The sequence below is a fragment of the Beauveria bassiana genome, assembly GCF_000280675.1.
Source record: "Beauveria bassiana ARSEF 2860 unplaced genomic scaffold BBA_S00020, whole genome shotgun sequence".
NCBI lineage: Eukaryota > Fungi > Ascomycota > Sordariomycetes > Hypocreales > Cordycipitaceae > Beauveria > Beauveria bassiana.
In genome coordinates, this window is record NW_007930855.1 from 104,454 (window position 1) to 132,104 (window position 27,651).

A 27,651-nucleotide genomic window follows, 5' to 3' on the forward strand; every position below is an offset into this window, starting at 1 on the left:
ACATATTAGACGTTTATCAAGTCTGTGGCAGCGCAGGCTGCAGTACGAGCTTGAATATACAAGTCGTGCCGGCGCCCAGATACAACTCTGCCAACTCGTCGAGCTTAAAAGTGCGCTCTTGCGAGGCCGTCATGGCTGAGACGTCGATGATCGAGATGGACCTGCCCTCGCGGAGCGTGCGGGCTTCATGAGCGGTAAGCTGCTGAATCTGGTATTTCAGACGTGTCTGGTCGTCGTCGCCTGCTAGTTGGTGCCTCGTATTTGTGTATTCCAGCTGCACCCGCAGCAGCTCCGCGGTATACGTGTTTGATGCCGTGTTGGGTGGTATGCTGGACGCGACGACCTCGCCCTGCGCGAGGGCATAGCTCTGGGATATAGTCCAATGACGGCTATCCGAACGTCTGTCCTTGCCCACAAGACTCTGCGCATCCTCCTTCTCCGCCGGCCTCGCGGTATCGCTGCTGCTCGATATATCCGGCGAGTCGTCTTTTTCCATCAGCGCCGTAGCATCCTCACCCATAAGACGCTGAGACTCCTTTGCTCTTAGGGACGTCATGCTACGTGACGAGCAAGTCGTCTCTGGAGAAGGCGAACAATCTTTCGCTACCGAAAGCTCCGAGGTGCTACTCTCTTTCAGTGTCCCCCCATCCGCCGAGCCCAGGCTCTTCGCCACGACCGTTGTGTCGGAGCGCATCGCCGTCGAGCAGGTGCTCTCACACGGGTCCGGGTAGAGGTGCTGCCGTCGCCCACGTCGTCGTCGCGCGCCGCCCACACTATGCAGAAGCGCTGCGGCGCTGCTCCGGATCTTTTGCTCCAGCATCCGGTTAATCGAGACTTGTAGCGGCCGCAACTCGGCCGTCATCATCGGTAGCCGCCATCCGGCATAGAGCTTGCCGTGGCAGCGCGGCGTGTAGAGCTTGGCGTGTGCCCGGAGCAGGCAGTTGCACAGAAAACAGGCGTCCTTGCTGGCGCAGACGACACGCGGCGGCTTGCGCGAGGAAGGCTGGGACAGGATTTGGCAGAGGAGCTGGACTTCAGCGTGAAACTTGCCCTCGGTGAGGGTCTTGTGCGTCTGGGCTTTGAATTCGGTGCGGGCATCGTCGGCGTTGGTGTTGAGCGCTTGACAGAGGCGGTCGACGCTGTGGTTTGGGGCCGCGAGGATTCTGCTAGAGGTCCGTTCGAGAGAGGAAGGCGGCGAAGATGGAGATGGTCTTTTAAAAGCGCGCTCGGGCAGCTGCACGGCAATCGCCTCCATCCGCCGGGCGATGGGATACTTTTTGGCCGCGCGATACAGAACCCGCGCAACGTGTCTGTATCGTGAGCCTCTTTGAAGCATTTTTACCAAGCTTTCTCTGGAGGAAGGATCCATCAAACGGCCAGGAATCAAGTCAATCACAGCCTTCCACTTGTCCATTGCAACAAAGTCATAGAGACCATCGATGACAGCGCACAGCTCATTGTCTGTCTTGTGCATAGTCCAGCTGCGAATGACTTTGACCAATTTGGCCGACTTTTCCAAAAACTGCTCAATCTGTGCGGTCAAATTTGAAGCATTTTGGTGGTATCTGGCCATCTTGGGCACTTGGACTCCGTTTCGGAGTTGTAGCAGCGATTGTGTGGCTTGGTCAAGGACAGTGTCGAGCGGGCTCCTACATCTAGACGCCGTCTTTTTCTGATACCCCAGCCGACAAAGAATCCTGGATCTGCATAATGAGACTATTTGCACGAAAAGGTCTTCTTCACAGTTGCCTGCGTAGAACCCCAAGTCAATTCGCGATTCAGACAGCTTTCGTACCGACTGACATACCACCTTGAAAATCAGAGAGGCGCGTAAACATCTGATTGAAACCACTGCAGATTATGCCCAGCGTCACATTATTCTCTCTTGGTGTTTGTTTGTTTATGGCTACGTGAATCTGCAGCTTCTGGCCTTGTTCTTCTTGTACGCAAACGGCCGTGATGCAATTGGGGCTGTCCGTGATGCTCGACACAAACGCGAGGGCGCCAGCCAGCGAGCGCTCCGTCGCCATACCCAACGTATACCTCGCTGCATCGTGCTCGATCGGAGGGACAAGGTTGACAGACGGTGGCTCGGGTACTTTTTGTAAAAGGTGCAGCAGCGAAATGTTTTCGGCGCAGACCACGTACGCGGACTGGGCCATGTTAGATGAGTGAGGGGTCGGGTACTTGGGGGCGAGCGCGGTGACTCGAAAACATTTTTCCTGCGGCATCGCACATTATATCAAATGTGCCACAACGTCTAACTAGCCTTTTGGCACTTTTTGTGACAGCTTTGGTTGGCTACTCTTCAAGCCTGGTTGCGCTGAGACTTGCTGGCTGCGAGGGCCTACCGCTACTTACTGCAAGGCGGCAGCTGAATCACCCAGCCACTTTATTTTGAAATTCAGTCTCGAGACGCTTCTACACATGATGGCCTTTTTTTTTTTTTTTTTACGAAGAAAGTAGATGAGACGTCATAGACAGTCTGATTGGAGACGTTGCTAATGATTAAAATTGTTGATAGGACACACACGATGGGTACTTTGAAGGGATCAGCCGCGGAGAGGTGGTCAAGCTTGGCTTCGATGTGCCTTGACAGGGCGAACAAAAGCACATGAATTCAAGACGTTGGTGCATAAGTCTCGATAAGTCTTATACGTCTTGATACGTCTTGATACGTCTTGATACGTCTTGATATGTCTTGATACATCTTGATACGTCTTGATACGCCTTGATACGTCTTTATACGTCTTGATACGTCTTGATACGTCTTGAAAAGTCTTGATACGTCTTTATTTAATCGTTTGTAGACTAGCTGTACATCTACTTCATCTCTAGGTCCGTTTCAATGTCACCATATGTCGACTTCCACAGATCCACTGGGTAGTTTGTTCGAGGCGCCCAAACGCCACTGCCTCCCTTGGGAAGCTGCTCGTTGACCTTGTCCAGATACGTCGCCTTTAGGCTAAACAATGGCTTGGGGACCATTGTCTCTTGATCCGACGCACTCATGCGCGGCACCGCAACCCTGAGCCCCCTCTGCCTCAGCTGCTCAATGACGCGGACCGTCAGATGCGCCGCGCAGTCGCAGCCCAGCGTCCACGACGCGTTTTCAAAGCCAATCGTAAAGAACAAGTTGGGAACGTTTTGCAGCATGGTGCCCTTCCACAGAAACTGCTTGGACTGGTCCATGTGCTGTCCGTCAACGGTGACGTCCATGCCGCCCGCAAAGCTGAGCCGCAGCCCAGTCGCCGTGACGATAATGTCGGGATGTAAAACGCTCCCGGAACTGAGCTTGATGCTCTTCTCCGTCACAACACTGATGGTATCGGTGACGACGCTTGCCTTGCCGGTGCCGAGGGCAGCAAAAATGTCTCCGTCTTGCGAGGCGCAGAGACGCTGCTCCCACGGGTTGTAGCGCGGGTTAAAGTGAGGGTCCCAGGGCACCTCGGCCGGCAGCCGCTTGACGTTTTCGTGCTTGATGACGCGGCGGACGATGCCGGGAAAGTATTTGCAGAACTGAATCATAAAGACGAGCTGCAGGATCCAGCCCGCGCGGAGAATGAGGTGGGCGACGGGCCGGGGAAAGAGAAACAGCACAATTTGGGCCAGCGTTCCGTACTGAGGCAGAGGAAAAATGTAGGTCGGACTTCTCTGCAACATGGTCACATGCTTGGCCTTGTCGGTCATGGAGGGCACCATGGTCACCGCCGTGGCGCCGCTACCGATGATGACGACGTCCTTGTCCGTGTAGTCGAGGTCCTTGGGCCAAAACTGCGGATGCAGCACCTTGCCCTGGAAGTTTTCGATTCCGGGAATAGTGGTAGAAAGAGGCGTCTCGTAGTCGTAATAGCCCGTCGCGAGATAGACAAACTGGCTGTAGTAAATCTTGGTCTGTGCAGCAGCAGCAGCACCACCGCCGCCGCCGGGGACCGTAGTAGTGGTGATTGCCCAGCGCGAGTGCTCCGACTCCCAGTTGGCGGCGACAATCTTGTGCCGGAAGCGGATCTTGTCGTAGATGCCCGTCTTTTGCGCCGATTCCTTGATGTAGGCGCGAATCTCGGCGCCGCTGGCCATGGTGCCCCTTTTTGGCCAAGTGTTCCACTGAAAGGCAAAGGTGAAAATGTCCGAGTCGGACCGGATGCCCGGGTAGCGAAAGAGATCCCAGGTACCGCCGACGGCATCGCGCGCCTCGAAAATGGCATACGAGCTGTGGTGGTGGTGGGAGGTGCCGCCGCCGCCGCCGGTCTGGAAGCGATAGGCGGCATTGATGCCGGCAATGCCTGCGCCGACAATGATGAGGTCAAAGTCGGTGTGGCTGGTTCTTTGACCAGGACTGGATGTTGGTGCTGGCATACTTGTGAGGTTTACTATTTCGGATAAATTTAACAAAGTAGATTCAGAACCAATCTTTTTTTTTTTTTTTATTGTCATCTAAAAAAAACCTGGGGTTTTAGTCTATATAACAATGCTCCGTCTTGGACGCGGCCCAACTAACCCGTCGGCGACGGCGCACGCTGCACGGCCCGGTGGAGTGTACTGAGACTAACTAGATGGAGCAAAGCCACACTGCGTCGGCAAAAGTTGAACTGAACTAGTTGGGCAGTTGGGCTACAAGTTGCCTCGGATGTCTTGGAGCCAGCGCGGGGTTGATATAAGCGAATCGTCCTTGGCAATACATGGGCGATCTGCATTGTACTCGGTGTCTGTATAAGAACTTGTCGCGGTCCTTGGTGATGCAACATACATGTATTGTTGTGTCATGCTTTTTTAGCGTCAGAATTCATTCAATTGCGTGCAGTCTATCTAGAAAGCTACCATGTGCGAAATAATAATTCGAAAACCAAAAACGAAAACAATCGAGGGCATGGCTTTGCGACTTACACTCCAGCGGCGGCGGCGGCCTTTTGCATTCTATGAATCTCACCCATATATCCAATCTGTAACGTGAAAAAAATTAGTACCGCCATCTTTTTCTTTTCTTTTTGTTTTTGTTTTTTTTTTTTTTTTTTTTTTTACAACTTTGTATAATACTTTTACGTACCGTTTCGGTGCCACCTCCTAGTCCCTTGATACCAAGCCATCGACTAAGCGTAGCCTGAGAGAAGCTCTTTGTCGGCAGCCTTGCGTCTTCGTCTTGCACGTCTGGGTTGAAGACGATGCTCCGCGGCAGCCTCGGCTCCACGACGGACGGCCGGCCGACGCCGACCAAGTCGCAGGCGCCGCTCTTGACGGCGTGCTCTAGACCGAGACGGCTGCGGAAGCCGCCCGTGACCATGAGAAGGAGCTCGGGAAACGTCTGGCGGATGGCGTGGGCAAAGTCGAGGAAAAAGGCTTCACGAGTCGCCGTGCTGGCGGAAACTTTGACGCCGGCTTCACTCACAACCGAGCTCACCATCTGTAAAAAGAAACATTAGCAAACCAGACTGAATGACGAGACATGGGTCTAATATATATATATATATATATATATATATACATATATACATATACATACCGTAGGATTCTCGTAGCTTCCTCCACTTATCTCGAGGAAATCGACGCCCGCATTGGTGATTTCAGTAAGCTGTTCCAGGCAGCCCTTCAACTCGCCCGCGCTCTGGTGATCGACCGAGTTAATCTTGATGCCCACGCAAAACTTGGGCGACGACACGGCCGCGCGAATCGCCCGAATCGTCTCCACCACGATCCTCGCGCGCTTCCTCGGCGTGCCCCCGTACTCATCCGTGCGCTGGTTGCTCCGCGCCGACAAGAAGGCCGACAAGAGGTACCCGTGGGCCGCGTGAATCTCGACGCCCGCGAAACCCGCAGCCTCGGCGACTTGGGCCGTCGTGGCGAAGCGCCGCACCACGTCGTCGATTTCAAAGTCGGTCATTTCGCGGGGCGTGCCAAAGACGAGCGCGCTCGCGGCTTTGGCGACGAGTCCCGGGCCGAGATTGACGCCAATGGCGCTGGGCGCAATCGACTTGCCAAAGAGGCCCTTGGTGCCCGCGCCGATAGTCGACTGCCGGCCCGGGTGGTTGATTTGCACGAGCGTCGGCGTGCCGCGCTCGCTGCTGGCGGCCGCCCACCGGCCCCAGGCTTCAATGTGCGCGTTGCGGCTGATGCGCTCGTTGAGGCTCACGTCCTCGGGCCCGCCCAGGTAGGTGGAGTCGACGTGCACGTTGCCGGTGATGATGACGCCCCAGTCGCCTTCGGCCCAGAGACGGTACGTCTCGATGAGGTCGTCGTGAGGCAGCCGGTCGCGGCCGGCCCAGCCTTCCGCCAGGGAGGCCTTGGCCAGGCGGTTGCGCAGGGTGAGACCGCATGGCAGTGTAATGGGGTTTGCAATTTCCAAACTCTGCTTGGACATTTTTTTTTCTTTTTTTTTTTTCCTTTGTCTTTGAATCAAGTTGAGCAAAGTTGTAATGTTGACTTGTCTTATCTATATTGTTCGTGTTGGTGGAGCGCCGCTCTTATATGAGGCTATAAGCTAGGCACAAAAACACTTACGTCTTTCAAACGCAAATGATAAGCCCCCGGTTGCAGTAACTAGTAAATTGGCTGGAGCGGACTTGTAGCATACCCACGGCCCTGGCAAAAAAAAAACAGCGGAGTTTTAGACTTGGCTGCCCGCGCCGCCTCGGCTTGAAGAAGGTGTGGCCTGACAAGTAATAAAACAAAACTCGGAGGATCGGGCTATCTTGGCTTGGTGGACACTAATCCGGGGACTAAACCCGGTCTTGCCACTTACGTGATTAGACTATACCGAGGTTCTGTCCCGTCAACGGCGGTCCAACTTGAAAATAATACTCTACTTCTAACTGGCTATAGCAGGGCCTCCTTTCGATAAGTCGTTCAGTTGCCTTTTGTGTTTTAGTCATCATGTTTTGTAGTTAGTTTGCTATATCACAAACACTGGCAGTTTGCTAGCCTTCATCTCCTTGCGCACGTTGATTTTCTCCCCAGTCTCTTGCTGCTTCTTCAGCGCCATTTGCAAAAATGCATGCGCTCTGCCGATATTCGGTCCAAAAGCAGACAGGTCCTGAAACCGCGCCAGGATCCAATCCCGCGTCGAGCGGGCGTCTGTCTGCAGCGCGACAAGAAATAAAGGATACGTGACTAGATGCAGCAGCTCCAAGCCGGCGTGCTTGTAGATTTGGTGGGCCAGATTCATAATCACGGCAATGTAGGTTGCCGTCGTCGTCTTCTTTTCGTCGGCCGTCATTACATCAGCAGGTTGTTGTTCTTCCAACTCGCACCTCTGCAGATGCAGTTCTAGCAAGCAAGCAAAGTACAGCGGTATAAAGGTCCGAAAGTTGGTGGCCATCATTTCGGGGACATGCGCATCGGGAGAAATCTCCGTGGCCAGGGCGACGAGTTCTGGATAGCTCTCGGCAATGTAATCGGCCGACTCTTGGACCACGTCTAGGCGACGTCGAGCGGCATCTCCTTTATAGTTGGAAATGTCGGCGACGAGGTATCGCAAGACGCAGCAAGCTTGCCACATGTCGGTAATGGACTGGTTTGCCACATCCGCCAGCATCTCATTCGCTGGATAATTACGTCGGAAAACCGCTCGGTATATGCCGTCCGAGTACCGATGCAGCTTGGTAAAGGCGTCTGTCGGTGACATGTCCGGGTCATGGGCCTGCGCAATCCTGTGCATAACCTTGTTGACCTGGCCTCCCAAGCCAAAGGTCGAGCCATACCCGTCCATGATTGTAAAGTATACCAGCATGCGCGCGGCAAACACGGACAAAGGCGGCGTCTGTGTCGTAGACGACGAGGCTGTTGTTTCATCTGACACGGGCAAAGACGACGATGCCTTGAAGGCTTTCCGAGGCTCGGCTTTTAACTGCGCAGGCCAGTCGCTGCAGCGTTCTTGTATCAGCAGAGCAGCTCCTTTCAAATGGTTCATCCAGCCTGAATACTTGGCGTCGCCAAACTTTTGCTCATACATGAGCATGAGATAGATGGCCGCAAGCGCGACATCCAAGTCAATCAAGCCATCTTCACCGGCACTGATGGTATCAGCCATCATGCGCAGCGCAGCCGAGTAGTGGCCCAGGCCTGACCATCCGCGCGTTGCCTTTTGGTCTTTATGAGATTCGATTTTCCCCTGGTACATGTTGCGCGTGCCCAGCGCCAGCAAGCCGCGCATCACACGAGGGTCTCGTTCAGCCAGGGTGAAAATGACGGAATAAAAGGAAAAGTCTGTATTCTTGGTCGAATGCCTCTGGGAAAACGTCGTGCGGTAGTAGCGAATCGCCTCGTGGTCCAGCGATGTCAGCTTTAGCGAATTGGCTGCCGTGCTAAAGACGGGCATGTGCATCGTCGGCACGCTCGCGGCACGCCGCCACGGCGCAACTTGCAAGAGCCACGGCTGGCTCGTCACGGCGCGTCGCCGGCAGCACTGCCCCGGCGCGCTTCCGTCTTGTTGGGGCTCTTTGAAAGATGTGCGCTTATTATTATCATTATGATCATCACGAGGCTCGTAGTCGCACAAGAGGCGGAGCCGGATGCAGCGCAGACATTTTGGTCGCGTCTCGTCGCACTTTACCTTTTTCGTGCGGCAAGTCCAGCAGCCCTGGCGCGACCGTGGTCCATTGCGCCCGCCGCTGACGCGAACTCGGACCGGGACCGGGACCCGGACCCGGACCGAGACCGAGACAATGGGAGCTTGCGGGGACGTGGTTGAAGGTCTTGTCAAAGGTGTTGTTGTGGAGGCGAGTGAGCTACTTCCACAGTCGGGCGACAGCGGCGGGCCAATCTCCTCGCGAGGTTTTGACATGAAGACGGGAGATTGCCCAGCCCTGGGCAAGAACGAGAGAGAGCCCCCTTGTGGCCAGCGGAAACACGTAGCTGCAAAAAAAAAAAAAAAAACTTTGCGTTTTCGCAATGTGGCACCCCCCCGGCGCCGGACCTCCCCGGGCGAGTTTACGGCGACTCCACGGAACGACGGGGATGACTCGGTTGCGGGGGCTTATTTCCGTCGCAGTAGTACTCGCAATCGTTCTGCATCTGGAAAAAATTACCCTGTGCTTTCGAGATTGGGGCTGTGTCTGCTGTAGGGCTGATGCGTTTGAACCTTGTCTCGTTAGCCAAAGAGATTTAGCGGGATGCAAAGACGAGGTTTTCGAACTAAGGCTGCCATTACAAGGCCCAACATTTGCCGAACGGTCGGCAAGATTTTTTTTTTCTCGGTATTGCGGTCCCGCTTCTTGTCATATGCAGGCGTCGGAACTGTCGTCTCATGTAGGTCGGTGAGGAGGTCATAATGACACTATAATATGTCTTACTTATTAGGATCAATGTCTAGATAAAAGGCACAAGTACACAAGTAGCGCCACATTGATCATTTATAGTTTTTCGCTCATCTATGCATCCAACATCTTTAGGCATCAAGACGGGTATTATTTTACTTTAGTATGGAGTAACGCCTGTGGAATACTCGCCTATTTTTTTGGTGGTGCTAGCAGGTACTCGCCAGCTCCCCGTTCCCTAGAAAAAAGCCCGAAAAATATGCAAGCTGAATGACAGGTATTCTCATATGAAGGTGTCTGTGGAGAAATCCCCCCAAAGGCTAATCATTTGCTAGCAACTAGACAGCTTGGGGCACCCCAAGGCAGTCTCGCTGTTGTACTAGCCACGCCTCGCATTGTTCCGTGGTGGCATCCTCATTGTCAAACTGCCATTCCACGAGCTTATCCATTACATTCTTGAGATATTTTCCGCCTTCTTTTAAACCAAACAACTCTTGAATCTCTCTTCCGTTAAGCAAGGGGCGAAGAGAATGCGCGTTTTGCAAGTTGTGGCGGATAATAAAGTCGGCAAAAGCTGAATACTTGTCCAACACAATTTTGCGAGCGTGCGCATCTCGAGAGCATTCAGCATCATGACCGCCTCTAGTTTCGTACTCTGCATCGTCATATACTGCTTCTGATAGCATGGCGTATGCGACTTGTGTAGTCCAAGTTGCGCCCCAGGAGCGGATAGCCATGCCGCATGCACTGCGCGAATAGCAATTCTCATTTGAACATGTGACGTCTGCCACAACCTTGCCAATGGAGTCGAAATTTTTCAACGAGCTTTCGAGAAGCTGTGTTATCTTTGCCGTAGTTTTGATAGAGGCCGCTGCTTCTTGTACCGTTTCCTTGAGTAATCTGTGTCGTAACCCCGCAAGTGGGCTATACGCAGCCATTGTCCAAAGGGAGTCTGTGCTGCCGTCGGCGGCTATCAAAAGTGACAAGTTGCTTTGGTCGTGCAGAACATGAGCGAGAAGCTCGTATGCTCGAGGCCAGGTAGTAGGCCATGGAGAGTATGAGTTGACTCCCAGAAAAGGAAACTGTTGCGCGAGTGCTTCAAGTAGCTCTGCATCCAATCGAATGAAAATAGGTGCATAGAGGTGCAAGTCAAAGATATATGTGAAAGCCATCTCTGGAGTTGGACTGGCCATCATCTTGATCAGCTCAGCGCCAACTCTGTCGCGAGTGATGATTGTGTCGAGTGCCCGACGTATCTGTGTGCTCCGCATGCACGACGCCGCCTCAGGGTCGATAGAAAAGCCAAGCTTACTTCCAACCCGTATTAAGCGCAGAACTCGGAGAGGATCATCCATGAAAGTCTGCATGGGATTGAGAGGCGTTCTCATTATCTTCGCATCCAAGTCCTGGAGGCCGAGGCCAGTGAGGTCGACAACTTGCTGTTTCTTCAAGTGATAAAACAATGCATTCACTGTTGCATCGCGGCGAAATGCATCTTCCTCGGCAGTACCAAACTCCATGTCTGGATTACGAGTCTGCCCGTCATACACCTCTTTGCGCAAATTGACCAGGTCGATATCCAAGCCAAACAATCTCCCGCCAGCTGTTTCCAGTTTCTTGGACATGTTTGCGTTCTTCTTCATGATGTGAAACCGGGTGAAAAGGGAGCCTGAAACGCCCAATTTGGCTGCTTTTTGCGAATATCTAGATTCCACTTCAGGCTTTGCTGAAAATTCTTCCAAAAATGTGCCAAATCCTTTACCCGTTAAATTGCTCAGGGCCAAGTCAAGATCAGAAGAAGGTATCCCGAGTAGGCGGTCACGGATCCAACCTCCTGTAACCCACATTTCCAGCCCAGGAAAAGACTGTGCACATTCAAGCAGGAATTCTCTCAGTAGCTGTTCTGCTGGCAGCAAAGTAATGGTTCTGATCTCTTTGTCCAATCGTAGACTGGCGCTTGTGACAGATGCTGATTGACCTGAAGAGTTGTGACGTGTCTGGAAAGCGTCATCGGCCTGATGATTGGCCTTTTTGGCATCGAGTTTCATCACAGCGCGTCGTTTTGCGGCTCGATAGAAGAAATTGGTGAAATCGCGAGAGATGATTTGGCTGTAAAAATGCGCATCTACACCTTTTGATGATGTGAATCAGCCTGTACATACGTTGACTAACAAAGTGACTCGTAAATCTGCTAGCGGGGCAATGCAGCGCATCAGTTCGATACCTAGTATCAAACACAATTTCCACGTGACTCAACGCTGTATTACGCTGTAATGTTGAAAAGCCTTGCAAGAGTGGTGACTATAATTAGTTACTTGAATCTGTAAAACAACAGGCAAAATGACTTCAACTTGAATTCCTGGTACCAGCGTGAACAAAGGTTCCCAGCATAAACATAAGCTCACAGCAGTGTGAGTAATAAGAAGCGCGGCCCGCAGCTCATTGTTTGGCAGTGCTCGAGGCCTGAGAGCCAGCCTAATGCGATCCGCCAATACCACTATAATTCACGCTGTTGTGCCGAATTTGCGGGCTGCCACGGGTAACTTTTAACGACGGCGTGAAAACATTTGCGTCTTTGAGCTTCCCAGCAAGTAGCTGTAGGGGAAGCGACGAAATCAACTAGGCCAGCCTCATTCCGCAGCATACATGTATTCGTCTCTTTGTCGCGTCGTGACAACTCGAGCAGAGCCGTATTCTTCCTTCCTGGGCATCGTGAGGCCTTTGGCTACTTCCTCAATAGGCGTCTTCTTTGATCGTTCTTGCACGAGTGCGAAACAGTCACACATCAACAAACACAACAGAAGAAAGTTGCTTTCGCAGGCCGACTCGTATAAAATGGCTTCTCGTCGCCCATTCATGCCTGTGGTCCTCCCACCAAGCCCGTCAAGAGCAGCCAGTCAAACAATTTGTTGCATTGTCCTGTCGCCAGATTGAATATATCATCATGGTCTCTTCACTACGAACCGACCTTCGGTGCCAGATTTGCGGTGTCAGCGGTAATGTTGGCCGCATGAGATTGGTCGACGAGCCTCCAGAGGCATCATCGCGACGACTGTGTCAAGGAGTCCCCATCAGCAACGAAACGGACTGTGTTGGGTGCTTCGTGGTGACCAACGATGGCACCGCCGACGACGACGATGAAGACGTCTCATTTGTTTCTGAAGATGCGGAAAACCCAAAAGACATCAAGCACCAATCCATGTCACCACCTTCCAAAGCGAGTGGTGATGACTCTTTTGACGACACGTTTAAAGACGACGACGATGACAACAAGGAAGATGAAGACGAGATGGAAATCAAAGTCAATGACAACCAGTACATCAAGTTTCTGATCAATACCCCATCAGACCGCGGCATGATTATCGTCCCACTCACTGAAGAATATAAAAAGAGGGACCAGTCGTGGCCCAGCCGGGAGCACATCTCAGGCCCCAACTGTACTCTGAGAAATGCCTACACTGGGCACAACATCACTGCTCAAGAACTCCGAGGTTGCAACACGTTTCAACTCCTCTGTCCAAAATTCAGTGACTGGGAGCCAGAGAAGGGGGACGAAGACTTTGAAGTCGATGATAAGTGCCCGAGCTATCTGTCAGGACTTCGAGACCATCTCGACTCAGACGTTAGTTGCGCCACCATCTTTGTCCCGATGCGCCATGGGCAAGAGCATTTCAACGTGCACAATTGGGCAAGTGCTTGCGAAAAGCGACATCTCGCTGCAATGCCCTTTCATCCTGCATGCTTCGAGGTCTTTAAACGCGCGTCGCTAAACAGACTGAATACCATCGATGTTGATGGCCTGATTGGTTGGTACAAGGTCGAGGCAACGCATCACTTTACGGATAAGATCTTTCCCCATGATGAAGCGGTCCGTTGCGCTACAAAAGACAAGGTATGGGACCATGTTGAAGGCGATGAATGGATTACTGCAAACCCTTGCTTTGTACCTGCACTCGATGATGAACTGCAGCAGCTAGCAACCGACGAACCTTTTGTAGGTCCCATGTCCGGCGAGACTACCAACATCAACGTCGACACCGACGGAATTGCGCAGATGAAACTGTCTTCGGAGCCATCGCCCAATCTCCCGCAGTCTTCATATTTTGGTTATATCCGCCACGGCATGCCCTGGATCTGGGAAACGTGGTGCACCCGCCCATACTCTGGCTGGGCGACCACGACGCAGTCTGAGATTACAAAAGATCCGATTGCAGTGAGCCATCATTTAGGCTATCTCAAAAATTGGGTCAGTACAATCGAGGCGGATGGGGATACCTGGACCCAGAGGCGTGCTCACCTGTGGGAGCTCAAGGCGCAGGTCAAGGAACTCGAGGCCATCTGCCACTTTGTTCCCGAGCCTGTCCCAGTGACTTTGCTCCCTCGAAATGGTACAGACTGGCGCAAACTTTACTTTGCGCTTCAGAAAATGTACTCAACCTCAAAGGGGCTTCGCAATCGACAACGAATCTGGCACTGCTGCAATTACATCCTGGATCGCATCGCGCTGCGGCGTCAAGATGGAAAGATTGCCGCCAGCAGCAACGTACGACTGCCGAGGGAAGAGCAGATAATGAACCGTTGGGGAAAAGGTTTGAAGTTTGCGGCCGACTACTCTGAGAGCGAGGCTGAGTTTTCGGACCAAGATGTCAAGGATGTGGAAATGGGCGACAACTGAGATGACACGAGACGGGAAGAGCATCGGCAACACTATCATTCAGGAATAGCATGCGAATCATGATTTTTTTTTTGTGGCAATGTTTATTTGCTCGTCGCGCCACGGGACAGTGTCCTTGAGACCGGATAAAGGAGCTCGCTTGTTCAGTGTTTATCCGTCTGTGCCACAGTCGTCGTATCATCTTTAGCTCTTCATAGTCCAAACCCTTGCTATGTTTGAGTGACTCAGCCTTGACTCGAGAAAAGCTTAATCAGAGCGCCGACATCATCGACAGTGACGGCTACAAGCGGCAGAGGCTTGAAACCTGGGGAAAAGTCAGGCTTGAGCCGAGCAACCTAAAATGGACACAATTTGTTGCCGTTTCAGGGGCCGTGCCAACTTATTTAACGTTGCGAAAGCTTAATCACAGTAGTGTTGTTGTACCTACTAGTTAGGCTACTACTACCTGGTGATTGACTACTCGCCAATGGGGCGCGCCCTTTTGCTCCAGTTCTTATGACATTTCGCCAAGAATAAAATCGTACATGTACAAGCCAAATTCAACCTTTTTGTAGATCTCTAGATATAGTGCATGCCACCATTTTGTTAACCCCCCAAAGCTGCACGTGCGTCATTACCGCAAATTCCACCAACCTCCCAACGAACCCAGTTAGTTCTCTCTCTCTCTACAAACAACCAAAACATGCGCGTCGGCTTCATGGGGCTCGGGTTCATGGGCACGCCCATGGCCCTCAACCTCGCCCAAAAATTCCCACTGACTGTGTGGAACCGCACCGCCGCCAAATACGAGCCCTTTCGGCGGTCCACGAGCGCCGCCGCCGTTACCATTGCCGACTCGCCCGCCGCCGTCCTGCGGCAGTCGGACGTCATCTTTACCATGCTCTTCAACGAGGCGGCGTACCGTTCCGTGCTCTTTGACCCAGACTTTAGCGCTGCGCTGCGCGGCAAGACGCTCATCAACACGAGCTCCGTCTCCGTCGCCTTTAGCCGGTACCTGGACGAGCAGGTGCGGCGAGCGGGTGGGCGCTTCCTCGAGATGCCCGTCAGCGGCAGCCGCGTGCCCGCCGAGCAGGGCCAGCTGGTGGGCATGCTGGCCGGCGACGGCGACGAGGCGCGGCGGGTGGCGCCGCTGCTCACGACCATGACCAAGCGGGCCGTGTACTGTGGCGCCGAGATTGGCATGGGCCTGCGGACAAAGTTTGCGACGAATCTGTTCTTGATTACCATGACGGCGGGGCTGGCCGAGTCGATGAACTTGGCGCGCGCGCAGGGGCTGGACGTCGATGCGTTTGGTCAGGTGCTCGACGCGGGGCCCATGGCGTCGGCGTACTCGAAGCTGAAAGTGGCCAAGATGATTGCAGAGGACTGGTCGCCGCAGGCGGCGATGCGGGACTGCTACAACTTGACGGAGCTGGTGCAGGAGGCGGCGGAGGAGGTGGGCGCGCAGACGCCGCTGATGACGGTGTGTAATGCCTTGTACAGGGATGCGGTGGAGAGGGGGTTTGGAGGGGATGACATGATTGCGATTCATAAAGTCATGACGCCTCGCACAAAGGCAGAGTAGATACAGAAGGGGAGGGGGGGGTAAGTCACACAGGCACATGAGTTGATTAGAAAGAAAAAAAGATGTACTTGTAAGATATTCCCTAGCCAACATGAAAGGTGTTTTGCATGCTCAAGCCACTATTGGCTGTCTTTGTTCATTTTGCTAGCCTCTATTCTACAGTTATGATCTCAGCATGTTCGGTTTGCATATGCGTCGCAAGCTGAGCTCGAAAGTAAAACCTTTCGGCGCACTGTTTGCACGCTCTGGTCTTGAATTGATCGTGGGCACTTGGTCCAGTCTCCTGAGACGGGCTCCAAAACGACTGGCGTTCTCTCTTCTTCTTCTTCGTCTGTGCCGACTTTGGCGTCGAGGGCAGCTTCTTCCTCGGCAATCCAGAGGACAACCCAGAGGGCGCCGCTGAGCCAGCAGCACTGATCCATTTCTTCTTCTTGTTGCCCGATTCGGAAGATGTAAACATCTTTGCCGACATGGTCAGAGAGTACGGGATAACTTGGATACACGACTCGTCAATTTCACCCTCTTCAAGCTTGCCATCGATAATCTTTGGGTCACTGCCTGGGGGTTGTGTCTCGATTGAGTCAAAGTCTGCAAGGGACGACGGTCCACTCAGATCAGATGACTCTGGTGAGTTGGGCGTCAGTTCTGGAATATGCTCGACATTTTCGGGCGTTCCGGGCGCTTTTGCAGTGCTTGTCACTGCAAAACTGTCCTTGGCAGACTTCTCTGGAGATACCACGGGCTCGTCTCTTTCCGGGCTCTGCACGTTCCTCGCGACATGTAGAGCAAGAGGTTCTCGGCTCTCGAGTTTTGAAACTGAGCTTGGTGACTCTCTACTCGTCTCGAGGCGCTCTGTCGGTAGGCTGGCGGGCTCAGATGACTGCGTGGAGCAGCTCGCCGTGGTTATGAGAGAATGCGGCTGCACTTTCGTCGCCAAAAAACTAAAATCCACATCCATCTTTTCTGTTTTGATGACAACATCTGCCTTTTGTGCAGTTGCTTCCTCGTCCACTTCATCTTTTGAGAGCAAAACTATGCTAGGAGACTCGAGTTGCGCTGTTGGGAAAGACGCCGACGCCGAACTCGCACTCGACAAGCAATCAGCAGCAGGCACTGACTGTGTCGTGATTGAAATGGGTGCCCGAACGGATATTTTGGCATTGCCCTGCACTTCTGCTGCACATTCTTGTGCCGCTGGACTCGAGGTAGACTGGTTCCACAAGTGGACAGCGTCGAGATTGTTCTTGTCCGCACGTGCAACGTCACAATTCATCACCTCAACACCGAGTTCTTGCACAATATCCAAAAAGTCAATGTGCTGGTTCGGCATGGCATGGCGAGTTATCATGTGATGTCTTGCACCTTCTGCCGTCTTGAAAAAGAGAACGTCTTGATGCCGATGACATTGAAAGACGTACCATTTACCCCCGTAGCCGAGAATGGCTTGTCTCCTTCGTGAATTTCTCTCTTGCTGTACATCCCAAAAGTCTATACATAACCAAGGCTTCAGAGTATTGCTGTGGCTGGGTTGTGCCTGAGCAGGCGAAAGCAGAGGTCCCATCGAGCCGGCTGCCTGTCGCAGAGTCTCGGATGTATAGGTTCTCTTTTGTGCTAAAGGATTCAGAGGCTCGGTCGGAGATGAGCGCTTTGGCTATAACTTGGTTGTTAGCAAGAATGCAGAGAATGTTCTTGAGTAAGCCAAAAAAACTTACTGGACGGCGGGGTTGGCGCGCCGGTGGTAGGGGTCGTTGCAGTATGGGCATGGCCCGCATTTGATGCTGCGGTGCGGGTGCTCCATTGGGACTGACACTATGCGCAGATCTTTGGACCATTTGGTAGTGTGTAGAAGGAAAAGGCGAGGCGTGGGTAGGAGATGGCGGAATGTTTTGTGTGCCGAGACGTTGCAGGATGCTCCGGTTCGGGCCCATCTCTCTAGGTGGAGAGGGAATACCAGAACGGTCAAGAGCATAATGTCCAGCGATGGTATTCTGAGGAGACATGGGCTTCGACGCAGCCAGGTACTTGTCCAAGGGCTCTTGAAAGTACGCCGGGCCGAGAGCTTCGAAAATGCCGGCGGCAAAGGTCCTGAGGGCAACATCAAGAGTCGTGTTGCGCACAAACGAGCTCTGCTGGGTCCTCATGCTTTCATTCAGACACTGCATCATTGTGCCCAGCCAGTCTTGATCCGACATGTTTCCCATCTGGCCTCGCGAGGCCATGACCCTCTGCTGGAACATTTGGTTGGCATTTTGATGGGCAGTGTGGTGCTGCTGCTGGGGTGATTTGTATGCTTTTGTGGCTTCCAAGATTTTGCCAATGCAGCCCTCGAGCTTGCCCACAAGCTCCAGTCTCGGGTCGAGGGTTTGGGAATTGCTACGAGTTTGGCGGTGAGCCGGACGTTGCGGAGGCCGGGGCGCAATGTGGGACATTTGGTAGGTAGGTTGATGGCAAACGGGTGATGCAATTGATGCAATTGATGCAATGAATCAAGATGGAAAGGGATAAAGGGCGATGCGAAAGTTGGTGATGAGATAGATGACTGCAACAAAATAAAAAAAACAAAATAAAAGTATGACTGCCTGGGGTCAATTATCCACCGATGCAGGGCTAGCCTCAATTCTATATACTTGAACTTTGCCAGACTCTATCAGAGACAGTCCATTTCGCTTTCAATAACAATCTATTCTTTCTGGTCTCTACATAGGCCGCTCTCCATATCGAATGGCAAGACACGATCAAGCCCCACGCAAGTCGTGGAAGCGCCCTTGGTCAAGCCCGGGTCCAAGAATAGAGCAGATTATTGATGATTGGACAAGGGTTGCATGCAGTTCTCTAGCAGCGGGCGACCCATTATTCGCCCTTTCTAGGGTGGCATCAAACGCCACAATCACGGATCGTGGGCGGCAAGCCCATGATTCGCCCAGTCTGAGCCCTCCCCCACACGGCATGTCGCAGACAGCGCTTATAGAGCTCCGGCCAAGTTTGATGCCGGCATAAATTCAATTCTTATAGGCAAGTGATCCGCCTTGAAAAACAGATGATTGGTCCAGGTCCTCTACTGTGATTGAAGAACTATATTGCAGTACCGAGACATCTTCCCCCTCTCTGTACACTTTTGTGATTGCGATCGCAGTTTCACAATGGGCTTGTGACTTTCGGCGGCCAGTTTCCACGGCCTAATTTACCTCACGAGAGCTTCCCCGTTGGAATAGCTTCAATGGCGATTGAATAAAAGATTGGAAGTCGGCGTAGCTTCTTCCCCGCGCTAGCAATGGACAACGATGCAATTCACTAGCGGGGCAAGCTTCAATTCCCACGTTTCACAGAGCCGCCAGAGTCTCATTGCCAAAAGTTCCTATAGCCTTACCCTCTGCCAACTCCATGTAAAACCCTACATGCGCCCGCCCCCATCAAGGTTTTGGGCTTGCCAGGTTTGGCTTGCCGCCGCGGACGCACGCAGCACGTTGATCAGCGAAATACTGGTCAGAGATCCCAATGTCATGACAACGGGCGGTCAGCATGCAACACATTCTTGTTTTTTTTTCTTTTTTTTTTTTTTACACCGCTGACGACTTCCAATGGTGTATACCAGTTATCCCTTGGGCGCGTAGGCCTCACTAGCGGCAGCAATCAATTGCGCGAAGCCGTTTTTGCCAATAGCCAAATCGATAAACTTGCTTTGACTTGCCTCTAGGACACTGGCGGTATTTCTTCGACCGTCGTCAGGACAATGCATTGTCAAGGCCGCCGCCGTCGTCGTGCATAATTAGCGTTCTTATGCCGTCAAATATGGCAGGGTCCTGACAGCCATGGCCATGATTGGGCGGGAGAGGCTCTCTCACCCTTGTACACTTACCACGGCTCGGCGCCTGCCCGAGGACCTACTCGACTTTGTCAATGATTGCCGGGACAGAAGTGTGCATCCGCAGGATCGCTTCTGACATGCAGGCCAACTGCATATGTCGGTACTTGTTCTTTTTTCGGCTTTTCAGAACGTGACGTTGCAGCAAGCCTATACCGTTTTAGCGGAGAATTATGCGACTCCCTGTCCTATTAGCGCTACTGCCTAATATGAGAAGGATTTGGCTGCTATAGACATGGTGCCAACTGCTCTATTTTTCTTCTTAATCTATAACTAAGAATCTATAATCAAGATTTGGGTGGTAATGAAGGAACATAAATTGTTTGCGGGACACTTAGCTATTTCTGATTTTCGCAATGCACACAGCCGCTATTACTTTGTCATTGATATACAGGGTGGGCTTGCCGTATATTGCGAAAGAGAGGAGAACAGTCAAAGGAAGACGCGGGAGAAATTCGTTCCGCCCATTCATTTATACCACGATGCCCTATCAACCCGCATTATATTCTTGGCGGCCGCCGTGCCGATGCCAACGCCAACCTCCACAGCCCATACCCCACGCCCGTAGTGAGGAGCATCATGCTGCCCTGCAGCGCCGACGTGCCCGGCCACAACCTGCTCGCGATCCTGCTTCCATCCGGCGCCCTCGTCTGACGCTCCACCTCGTACGCCGCTTCGCCTCTAGCCTGCCGCTCCTTCATGTCAATGACGAGTCCGCGCAGCGGGTCATCTTGCAGAAAACGTGCCACGCGGCCGTCCAAGTCCGATGTGCCGCCGTAGTAGCGCGCGTTGAGGTAGCGAAAGGCGACGGCGTCCATGTCGCGCCAGTGCTCCAGCGCGTGGGCAATGAGGAACCCGCCGTCGTGCTTGGTGCGCTCCCACTGGTCGGCGAGCATGCTGCTCTTGTGCAGCCTGCGCTCCTCGGCGCGCACGACGGACAGAAAGGCGCCCAGGTCCTGCGAGATGTAGCCGTCGTAGGCGTGCTTCCAGGCGAGGTTGGCAATGTCGGCGTGTTTAAGCCATAGTGGAGGGGTAAAGTACTGCAACGGCACCACCCGGCTCCAGCCCCAGTCCAGCACCGCCGTGATGGCCATTGTGCCTTCATCAACCAGAATGTTGTCCGGGGTCAAGTTGCCGTGGCTGAGAACAAACTGCACAGGCGAGATTTTGGGATCAAGCCAGAATGCGGCGTGCTGTCGGAAGAGGTCCAGGTGGTACAAGCTGCTGTCAATCATGTCAGGATCGACGCTGTCGGTGCCTTTGAAGAAGCCATTATACGCAGTGCGGATGAGCGTCTCCGTGTAATTCGAGGCCGTTGGCAGAGATTCGAGCTCACCGTAGAACTGCTGTTGTAAACTCCGAGGATCAAGCCCCTCTATTTCCTGTATGTTAATGTCCTTGGTGGTGATGTCGTTGGAAACACGGAGCTCGTCGCCGTCAGTGCGATACAGTCTGCCAAAGGACGGAAAGGTGAGTCTTCGAAGTTGAAGAAATATCCTCGCCAGTGATGAGTATAATTGCTTCTTTTTCTCCTTATCCAGCAATTGAATATTGATCGAACTTAGTTGGGTACCCTCGGCATAGTCCAGGATTAGGTATCTTGACAGAGGGCCGTCTGCGCCGTCTACACTATGATCCTGGATATGCGGTAGCGGGATATCCGTATGTACTTCCACAAATCTACACAAGGTTAGGTTTTACCCTCTCAGTTCTGAGGTATGCAGATCCTACTGACTTCATCGTAGTCACTTCCGAAGCCAGCTTGGAACGGCCGCCGTCGCTGAGACACGGCCGTATCGGAATTCGGACCGTCCACCTCTCACCCGTCACAAACGCGACAAAGTAGCAGACATTGTAACTCCCATGGATCGCCGGCCGGAAAAAAGTGCAAGGCTGCTTCGACGGGTGCTGCGACGACGCCAGGCGCAGGACGTCGCGGTCCTTGATGCTAGAAATGAAGCGCGCCCGCTCCGTCAGAATGCGGTCGGCGACAGAAGCATCGTTGAACTGCTGTCGGCCCATGTTTCAGGGTCCAGAACCCGTTCAGCTTTGGCGACTAAGACGTTTCTCAATTGACGATGACAAACGGCCGCCGAGCGGGCTTGTCTGTGGTGCCGTGTTTCTGATCGCTAGTGACGGCGATCTCGGGTAGCTGCAGGTCTCGGCGGAGCAAGACGGCGAAAATGATGTGCAAAAGTTACAAGCCGTGTAAGATGAGGCTTCTCTTGTATAAGGATTCGGCAGCCCTTGCTAGATGAACGCTGATGACTGGGAACGGAAGAAATGACGCCAGTTCAGTAGTGGAGTGATCGTTCAAGCTTAAGCTGTAGTGGAGCTGGTGGACCGAACCGACAGCTTCGATTTTAGCCTCGGCAGGCGGGGACATATTTAGCTTGACGATATACCCTGCTCCGCATTCGAGCAAAGTAGCGACAAAGGTTGACTTGAGCGTGTTAGTAAGAAGCCGGTATAATATCAAGTAGCATCAACCTATCACAGAATTCCGTTGCATACTTAATTGATATCCAGAGTCACAGTAGATCCATGTCTATAAAGGTAGATATAAACAGCTCGTTATATTGTCTTTCAAGTAGCATGCGTATATATCTTTACCCCAACTCATCGCCAGATAAAAGCAGAATGTTTCAGTAAGTAACTCGAGAATAATATAGAGACAGGTGAGAACAAGCATCAAGAGAGAGAAAAACACAATTGCATATATGTCAAGTATGTCGTTATAGTCGTGGCGGCCTGTGACAACGCAAACCAAAACAGTGCGGCCAGAGAGCTTCAAGTTGCAACAAAAGAGACAGGGCGAAGAAGTGTAGAAAATCAATGAAATAGCAATGACCATTTTCATGCAAGACCCAACGCCATTGTCAGGTCCGGAGTTTGTGTAGCGAGTTGCGTATGTGTAGTCGGTGCCGTTTAGCCGCGTGTTTTGATGCATGAGCCGGCATCGCAAAGATTATAAAACAAAAAAGGCCTCGTCCAGAATCCTTCGCCCTCTCCAATGTTCTCTTTTTTATATCGCGTCCTAATTTTGCAAAAACAATCAATCCGAATCCTAGACTCGGCTTCTCTGGCTCGTGCTCGCGCGGCTTCGCTCATCTTCTTCGATCACATCGCTCAGTCGTGTGGGGTGGTGGTGTCGCTGTACCGTCTCCCAGCCTGGCGCGCCGTAGCCCTCGCCCGAGTAGTCCTGTGGGTTGGAGTAAGCGCCTGTCCACTGATCGTTGTGGGTGCCGCCCCCGGCCTGCGCGCCAGAGGCCGGCGGCTCGTGGCTGCCGCTGGGTGGGTTGGTAGTTGCGGGGGTCTCGTACTCTTCTGCATCGTGCTCAGAGCCCGAATAAGTGGATGGTGGCGCCAAGTAAGGTATCTTCTTTCCGTGCACGTCAAGAATTGGTTGCCCTTGCGCATCCAATACATACTCATTCTCGCGATAGTCGGGCTCCTCTTGTGTTACTGGAGCGGCTGCACCACGGTGGCTACTGCCGGAACCTTCGGGCTGGGCGTAGTAACCACCAGCGTGAGCGGGAGCGGCCGACGGGCGGTGTTCAGTCGGCGTGCGGCTCGTGTCGGTAGATTGGTAGGGTCCCGGGTCTCTGGAACTTGATTGTCTAGCAGCGTGGCTCTGCGTCATGGGAACAACCTGGACGCCGCCGACAATGGTAGGATGACCAGATTGCAGAGAAAGTGTGCGATCACGTTCTTCTTGCTCACGTCGACCGAGCTCTTCCCAGGCGCGACGAGCTTCTTCTTTTGAGATGGCAAGCTCTTTGCGCATTTCTTGAAGCTGTTTCTGCGTTTTGGAGACGCCACGTTCATTATCGACTGCATCGCGGATGGCATCTGATCGTTCTCGCCGTTCCTTTTCAAGGGCTTTTTCGAGGAGTGCATTCACTTCTTGGGCGCGCTCGAGCTCGGACCGGGTTTCGAAGAACCATCGCTGAAACTTGCGCTCAGAGCTTGCTCGAAGACGTTGCAGTTCGACGACGGCGTGAAAAAGGTTGGCACCAGCCGCAGACAAGTCGGTGACTTGGCGAGCCAGTTGTTGGCTAAGAGGGTCTCTGTTCACGTCGTCCTTGTTCTGTTCGAGTTTGCGAATCCAGTAGCTAGTGAGGCCCTCCCAATGCGCCGACAGCGTTTCCCATCGCTCAAACGCGTGGGGAAAGGAATTGCGTGGCTTAGCAGGCTCAGTCACCGCGGGCGCAGATTCTGTCGGCCGAGGCTCGGACACTCGTCGTTGTTGCGCGGCGGATCCTTGGGCAAGGTAGGCTTGTGATGGTGGCTGCTGAGGTGTCGTTGCCGTTGGTGGAGGGGCTTGCGCGGGTTGCGTGCGGCTAGGTATCCTTTGATGAGCCTGGGCTCGCTCTTGCGATGGTCGGGTCTGGCGTTGAGCAGCAGCCTCAGCTGCTTGTTGTTGTGCAATGTTAGCGCTTTGCCTGTCAGCAACGCCAGCTGACTGTCGCTCTGAATTACGTCTGCGCATCTCTTCCAATTGGCGTGATTCTTCCTCCGCAAGGGCTTGTTCAGCTCGCTGCTTCTCTGCAGCTTCACGCCGCGCCTCCCTTGCCGCTCGCTCCATCATTATCATGCGTGGCCCGCGGATACCAGATGGTGAGCTGGTTGGGACAGGAGCTGCGCTGGGCCGCACAGGAGCTGCGCTGGTATTTGACGGAGGAGGCCCCCTGTGGCTGGAGGGTATTGCGCCGCCCGCTGCGGGCATTAGATCAGCCATGTTCGCAGATTCCTCGATCAAGTCAGGCGTAAAGGGATTGGGGTAGCGCAGGGCTTCCTCGAGTGCGTAGAGGATTGCGCTGTGTGTGCGCTTAGAAACTCGTACGACAGGGTGCGCGTTGGAGGAAGCACGATCGTTGGAGGAATATGCAGGTGGGAAGCCGCCTGGGTCAGTTTGCGTCGTCGAAACGTCGTCTACTTCTGTCAGATTTTGCTGTGAGAGCTGACGGTATCGGCGAGCGGCAGAGCGACGGCGTGCTGAGCTGTGGGAGGTCTCGAGGGCCGAGACGACCGATGGCGACTGGGGTTCGCTCAGCGCAGAGATGGCGCTGTGGGTGCGACCAATAGATGCGGCAGCAATTGGCGTTTGGTGCTCGGGTCGGGGCGATGACGGAGGCTGGAGCGGTGATGCTGGAGTTCGACTTGGTGAGAGCGAAGAGAGCGATGAGACTTTGTCGGACGGGTTCGACTGAGTCTGCTGGCGTTGCTGGAGGCGAGGCTGGGGCCCGGAAGACGATCGAAAGTCGTCGGAGCCAGAACCACTCGGGCGAGGGCTGCGCAAGTGTCCGGCGCCTCGCGGAGTGGGAATTGTGGACAGAGCACCACCGGCTCAGGCGAGCCGGTGATGGGAGAAGGTGTAGCGGACACGCAAGGCGGAGGCGCTGCTACTGGCGTCGCGAAGAAGGGAGCTTGCGACAATGACAAGTCTCTAACAATGGTGCGCAAGAGCGTATCGAGGTAGACTAAAGCGCCCGCGACGAGGTACAATGAGGTCTCGAAGCAATGCGGAGATCGTCTCCAAGATGAGAGGCTGGAATGCGGGCAGCAAGCGAGTTGACGGTAGGACAGGCAAAAGGGGAGCGAGACGCTTAATTGGCGAGGTCACACCAAATGGAAACGCCACCCGTCTAGTCTGCTCTGTGTCGCAGAGGCAACTGCGGATTGCGGGAGTACAAAAGGAAAAAGAGTAGAAGGGAGGTGAGACCGTGCCTCGAGTTTCGAAAGGTGGTTTGAGCGGCAACCAAGGAAGGACAATAGAATCGTCATGGAGCCTTGCGCAGTATCCGTAGGTAGGTAGGAGTGAAGCGGTGGCCGGGGGAGTTGAGCGAGGAGAGAAGAAAGACCCAGGAGGGCAAGGCAGCAGCGGCCCGTTATCGCGGCCCAGGCGTAATAGCGAAGGGAAAAAGATGGTGGCTAGGAAATCGAAGAACGGGAGTGGATGAGGCCAGGCCGATGGCGTTGGCCCAACTGGTGAGCAAAAAATCGGGTGGCTGGAGTTTGGGGTGGTGCGCTGGCTGGCTGGCCGGTGTCGTGGCGCGGGCGGCCTTTAATTACATGGGGTGGCTTTGCCAGCTGTCAGCATGGGCGCGCCGTTGGTAGGCTTACGCCACGGCTCGCTGTTGCGGATAGTAACGGCTATTTACAAAAGGATAGGCAGTCGAGAGAGAAATCGAACGGAAATTTTCAAGAGGAAATCATCCACGTCTTGCTTTAGATTCTTTGTCGCGTGGTGGCTTGAGTGAGGCCGCCAGAGCACCATTCCCGGCACGTGGGGTACTTGGGAATAAGGAACCTGACTAGGTAGGTAGATACATTTACTCTTCGTTTGTCTCGGCACCTTGACTCTACTTTCACAACCACCCTCGAAAACTTATACACACTGGCCGCACCATCAAAGGAGCATGTCGGAAGCTCAAGTGCAGGATTTCCGTTCAAATATACAGCCGTGAACACCAGCCGATAACTGGCACCATCTGCTGCTCTTCCTCTGTCAAACACTCCCTGTCAGACATGCGTACGCACACTACGCCCGCACTTTAATGTCTACTGCTATAACTCCGTAATAGCCGTCGTCTCACTAGTTATCGATGCAATCGCCTGAGAGGACGTGCGCACCCCCTCCACATGTGTACCGTGCGGTGCCATCAACATCACTCAGTTGTCTACTCCAACATGACAATCGCAGGCTTCGACATTGCGCATTGGGCACCTTACACGCTCCGCAGAATCGCAGGACAAAGGGACCAGCCCTCTGGAATGCAACAGCCCTGCCAGTTGACTTCTCGCTCGGTCCCAACAATGCAGTGGACCCCTGACTAGGTATTGGTGCAGGCGCCACAGGTCACAGGCTCACACTTCCAGTCCGGGCTCGAGATCGAGAAGAGAGATAATCAAGATCTACATAGACGCATGGGTTAACTTTATCGAGTCGTTTCTCTGATGGGCTTTCTCACTTTGCATTACCTTGCGGCAGCAATGTACCAGAGGATCTGGCTATGAACCCACTACTGAAGGCCAGGTATATCTCCCGCAACTGGCTGACAAGGCTAAAGCCTTTTGCCTAACTAATTGGCGACACGAAAAAGTAGGCCAGAGAACCCTGACCTTTCATCCTGCGCAGTCACGCCGCTGCATGCTGCTCTGTGACCGAATCGGCTTTAAAATATGTCCGTGAACATGGTTATGCCTGGATAGGCCACACAAGGTAACACAAGGCAACACAATAACCTCGCAGTAGATCATGAGGCGATTACACCCAACTAAAGGGCGACCCAAAGCTAGTGTAGCTTGGGCAGCAGAGTCGAAAATAGGCTGCCCAATGCCATTCGATTTCAAGTTTCCCCAACGGAGTGTCAACACCTTGTCCTTTTGAGTTCTCGGCTATTCCCAATGCAATCTCTGCGTCGTCTCGATCAAGCACAAAGGTGCTTTTTTTATTTTTATTTTTTTTGTTAAAGTTGGAGATCACTTCATTGGCCCATGAGCGTGGCCATGGCAATCGAAGTTAGCAACATGACCAACGGTAGTGACCCATATGTAGCCTTTTGGTCGTGTATCCGCACGTAACGGCCGATCCCCAGCACGTTTTGGTCAATAAAATCTGGTGTTTCAGCCGCAAGGCATCATTAGCCTGCAGTCTTTCAGTCTTGAGATCCTACAGATAATAGTGTTTAGATAGGAAGGGATTCAGAGGACTGTTTTCTCTCCTTGGTCCCTGATTACCCGAGCAGAACCCAGCAATTGGACAAACTTACAGCAGAAGGACAGCATCCCGCTTCAGGGTCTAGGGACATCAATACGTGCCAGACGGGAACGCCGGTCACAACACCCCAAATCAAATAAATAGAGGATAGAAAGAGGCTTTGCCTGCAGTTCACCCTCGCTCTTCTTCCTTGCGGTTATCAGAAAATCGCGTGCCATACTTTTTTACGCTCAAATGTGACTGTTGTTCCGTCCCTCTTATAGAGTACTCAAGAGGCCGATCAGGGTAAGGACCGCCTGCCTCCACGACAGAAACAACACCAAGTGAGACGGAACCCTAGTTAGAGAGACTGCGATTAGGCGCAACTACGGGGGGGGCAGCTAAAACGGTTTATCCAAGACCTGGATTGATCGGGGCTGGGGTTGGAACGCAGTGATCGATGTCGACGGATGAATGGCCGCGTTCCGGTCCCAAAGCCGCGTCCAAGTCGCGTCATGAGCATGCGCCCTGACAGCTCAGCGGTCTTTGGAGGCGCTGGAGAGTGACAGTCTGCTTGTGCCTTGCAGCAAGTTGCAGGCATTG

At 53.2% G+C, this 27,651-nt stretch overlaps 10 protein-coding genes across 10 annotated transcripts; 2 read left to right on the forward strand and 8 right to left on the reverse strand.

Annotated features, from left to right (window-relative positions):
* Window positions 1-512: 512 nt before the first annotated feature.
* On the reverse strand, window positions 513-2,429 carry BBA_06672 (uncharacterized protein; the record flags this gene model as incomplete). Its single annotated transcript, XM_008601769.1, has 5 exons — window positions 513-557; window positions 773-1,620; window positions 1,808-2,098; window positions 2,149-2,222; window positions 2,362-2,429. The coding sequence occupies 5 exons, from the start codon at window positions 2,427-2,429 to the stop codon at window positions 513-515; spliced, it is 1,326 nt and encodes a 441-aa protein (XP_008599991.1).
* Window positions 2,430-2,823: 394 nt separating this feature from the next.
* BBA_06673 (flavin-binding monooxygenase, putative) lies at window positions 2,824-4,356 on the reverse strand (the record flags this gene model as incomplete). The annotated part of the gene is made up of 1 exon (XM_008601770.1): window positions 2,824-4,356. One exon carries the CDS (start codon window positions 4,354-4,356, stop codon window positions 2,824-2,826), a length of 1,533 nt encoding a protein of 510 aa, XP_008599992.1.
* A 524-nt stretch (window positions 4,357-4,880) lies between these two features.
* Window positions 4,881-6,352, reverse strand: BBA_06674 (NADH:flavin oxidoreductase/NADH oxidase; the record flags this gene model as incomplete). Its single annotated transcript, XM_008601771.1, has 3 exons — window positions 4,881-4,940; window positions 5,045-5,398; window positions 5,498-6,352. 3 exons carry the CDS (start codon window positions 6,350-6,352, stop codon window positions 4,881-4,883), a joined length of 1,269 nt encoding a protein of 422 aa, XP_008599993.1.
* Window positions 6,353-6,883: 531 nt separating this feature from the next.
* Window positions 6,884-8,773, reverse strand: BBA_06675 (C6 zinc finger domain protein; the record flags this gene model as incomplete). Its single annotated transcript, XM_008601772.1, has 1 exon — window positions 6,884-8,773. The coding sequence occupies one exon, from the start codon at window positions 8,771-8,773 to the stop codon at window positions 6,884-6,886; it is 1,890 nt and encodes a 629-aa protein (XP_008599994.1).
* An 810-nt stretch (window positions 8,774-9,583) lies between these two features.
* BBA_06676 (tRNA nucleotidyltransferase) lies at window positions 9,584-10,888 on the reverse strand (the record flags this gene model as incomplete). The annotated part of the gene is made up of 1 exon (XM_008601773.1): window positions 9,584-10,888. The coding sequence occupies one exon, from the start codon at window positions 10,886-10,888 to the stop codon at window positions 9,584-9,586; it is 1,305 nt and encodes a 434-aa protein (XP_008599995.1).
* Window positions 10,889-12,189: 1,301 nt separating this feature from the next.
* On the forward strand, window positions 12,190-13,920 carry BBA_06677 (uncharacterized protein; the record flags this gene model as incomplete). Its single annotated transcript, XM_008601774.1, has 1 exon — window positions 12,190-13,920. The coding sequence occupies one exon, from the start codon at window positions 12,190-12,192 to the stop codon at window positions 13,918-13,920; it is 1,731 nt and encodes a 576-aa protein (XP_008599996.1).
* Window positions 13,921-14,602: 682 nt separating this feature from the next.
* On the forward strand, window positions 14,603-15,484 carry BBA_06678 (NAD binding NADP oxidoreductase coenzyme F420-dependent, putative; the record flags this gene model as incomplete). The annotated part of the gene is made up of 1 exon (XM_008601775.1): window positions 14,603-15,484. The coding sequence occupies one exon, from the start codon at window positions 14,603-14,605 to the stop codon at window positions 15,482-15,484; it is 882 nt and encodes a 293-aa protein (XP_008599997.1).
* A 151-nt stretch (window positions 15,485-15,635) lies between these two features.
* On the reverse strand, window positions 15,636-17,913 carry BBA_06679 (uncharacterized protein; the record flags this gene model as incomplete). Its single annotated transcript, XM_008601776.1, has 3 exons — window positions 15,636-16,425; window positions 16,903-17,135; window positions 17,197-17,913. 3 exons carry the CDS (start codon window positions 17,911-17,913, stop codon window positions 15,636-15,638), a joined length of 1,740 nt encoding a protein of 579 aa, XP_008599998.1.
* A 1,933-nt stretch (window positions 17,914-19,846) lies between these two features.
* On the reverse strand, window positions 19,847-21,368 carry BBA_06680 (phosphotransferase enzyme family protein; the record flags this gene model as incomplete). The annotated part of the gene is made up of 2 exons (XM_008601777.1): window positions 19,847-21,026; window positions 21,082-21,368. The coding sequence occupies 2 exons, from the start codon at window positions 21,366-21,368 to the stop codon at window positions 19,847-19,849; spliced, it is 1,467 nt and encodes a 488-aa protein (XP_008599999.1).
* A 1,045-nt stretch (window positions 21,369-22,413) lies between these two features.
* On the reverse strand, window positions 22,414-23,934 carry BBA_06681 (uncharacterized protein; the record flags this gene model as incomplete). The annotated part of the gene is made up of 1 exon (XM_008601778.1): window positions 22,414-23,934. The coding sequence occupies one exon, from the start codon at window positions 23,932-23,934 to the stop codon at window positions 22,414-22,416; it is 1,521 nt and encodes a 506-aa protein (XP_008600000.1).
* Between the last annotated feature and the right edge of the window lie 3,717 nt (window positions 23,935-27,651).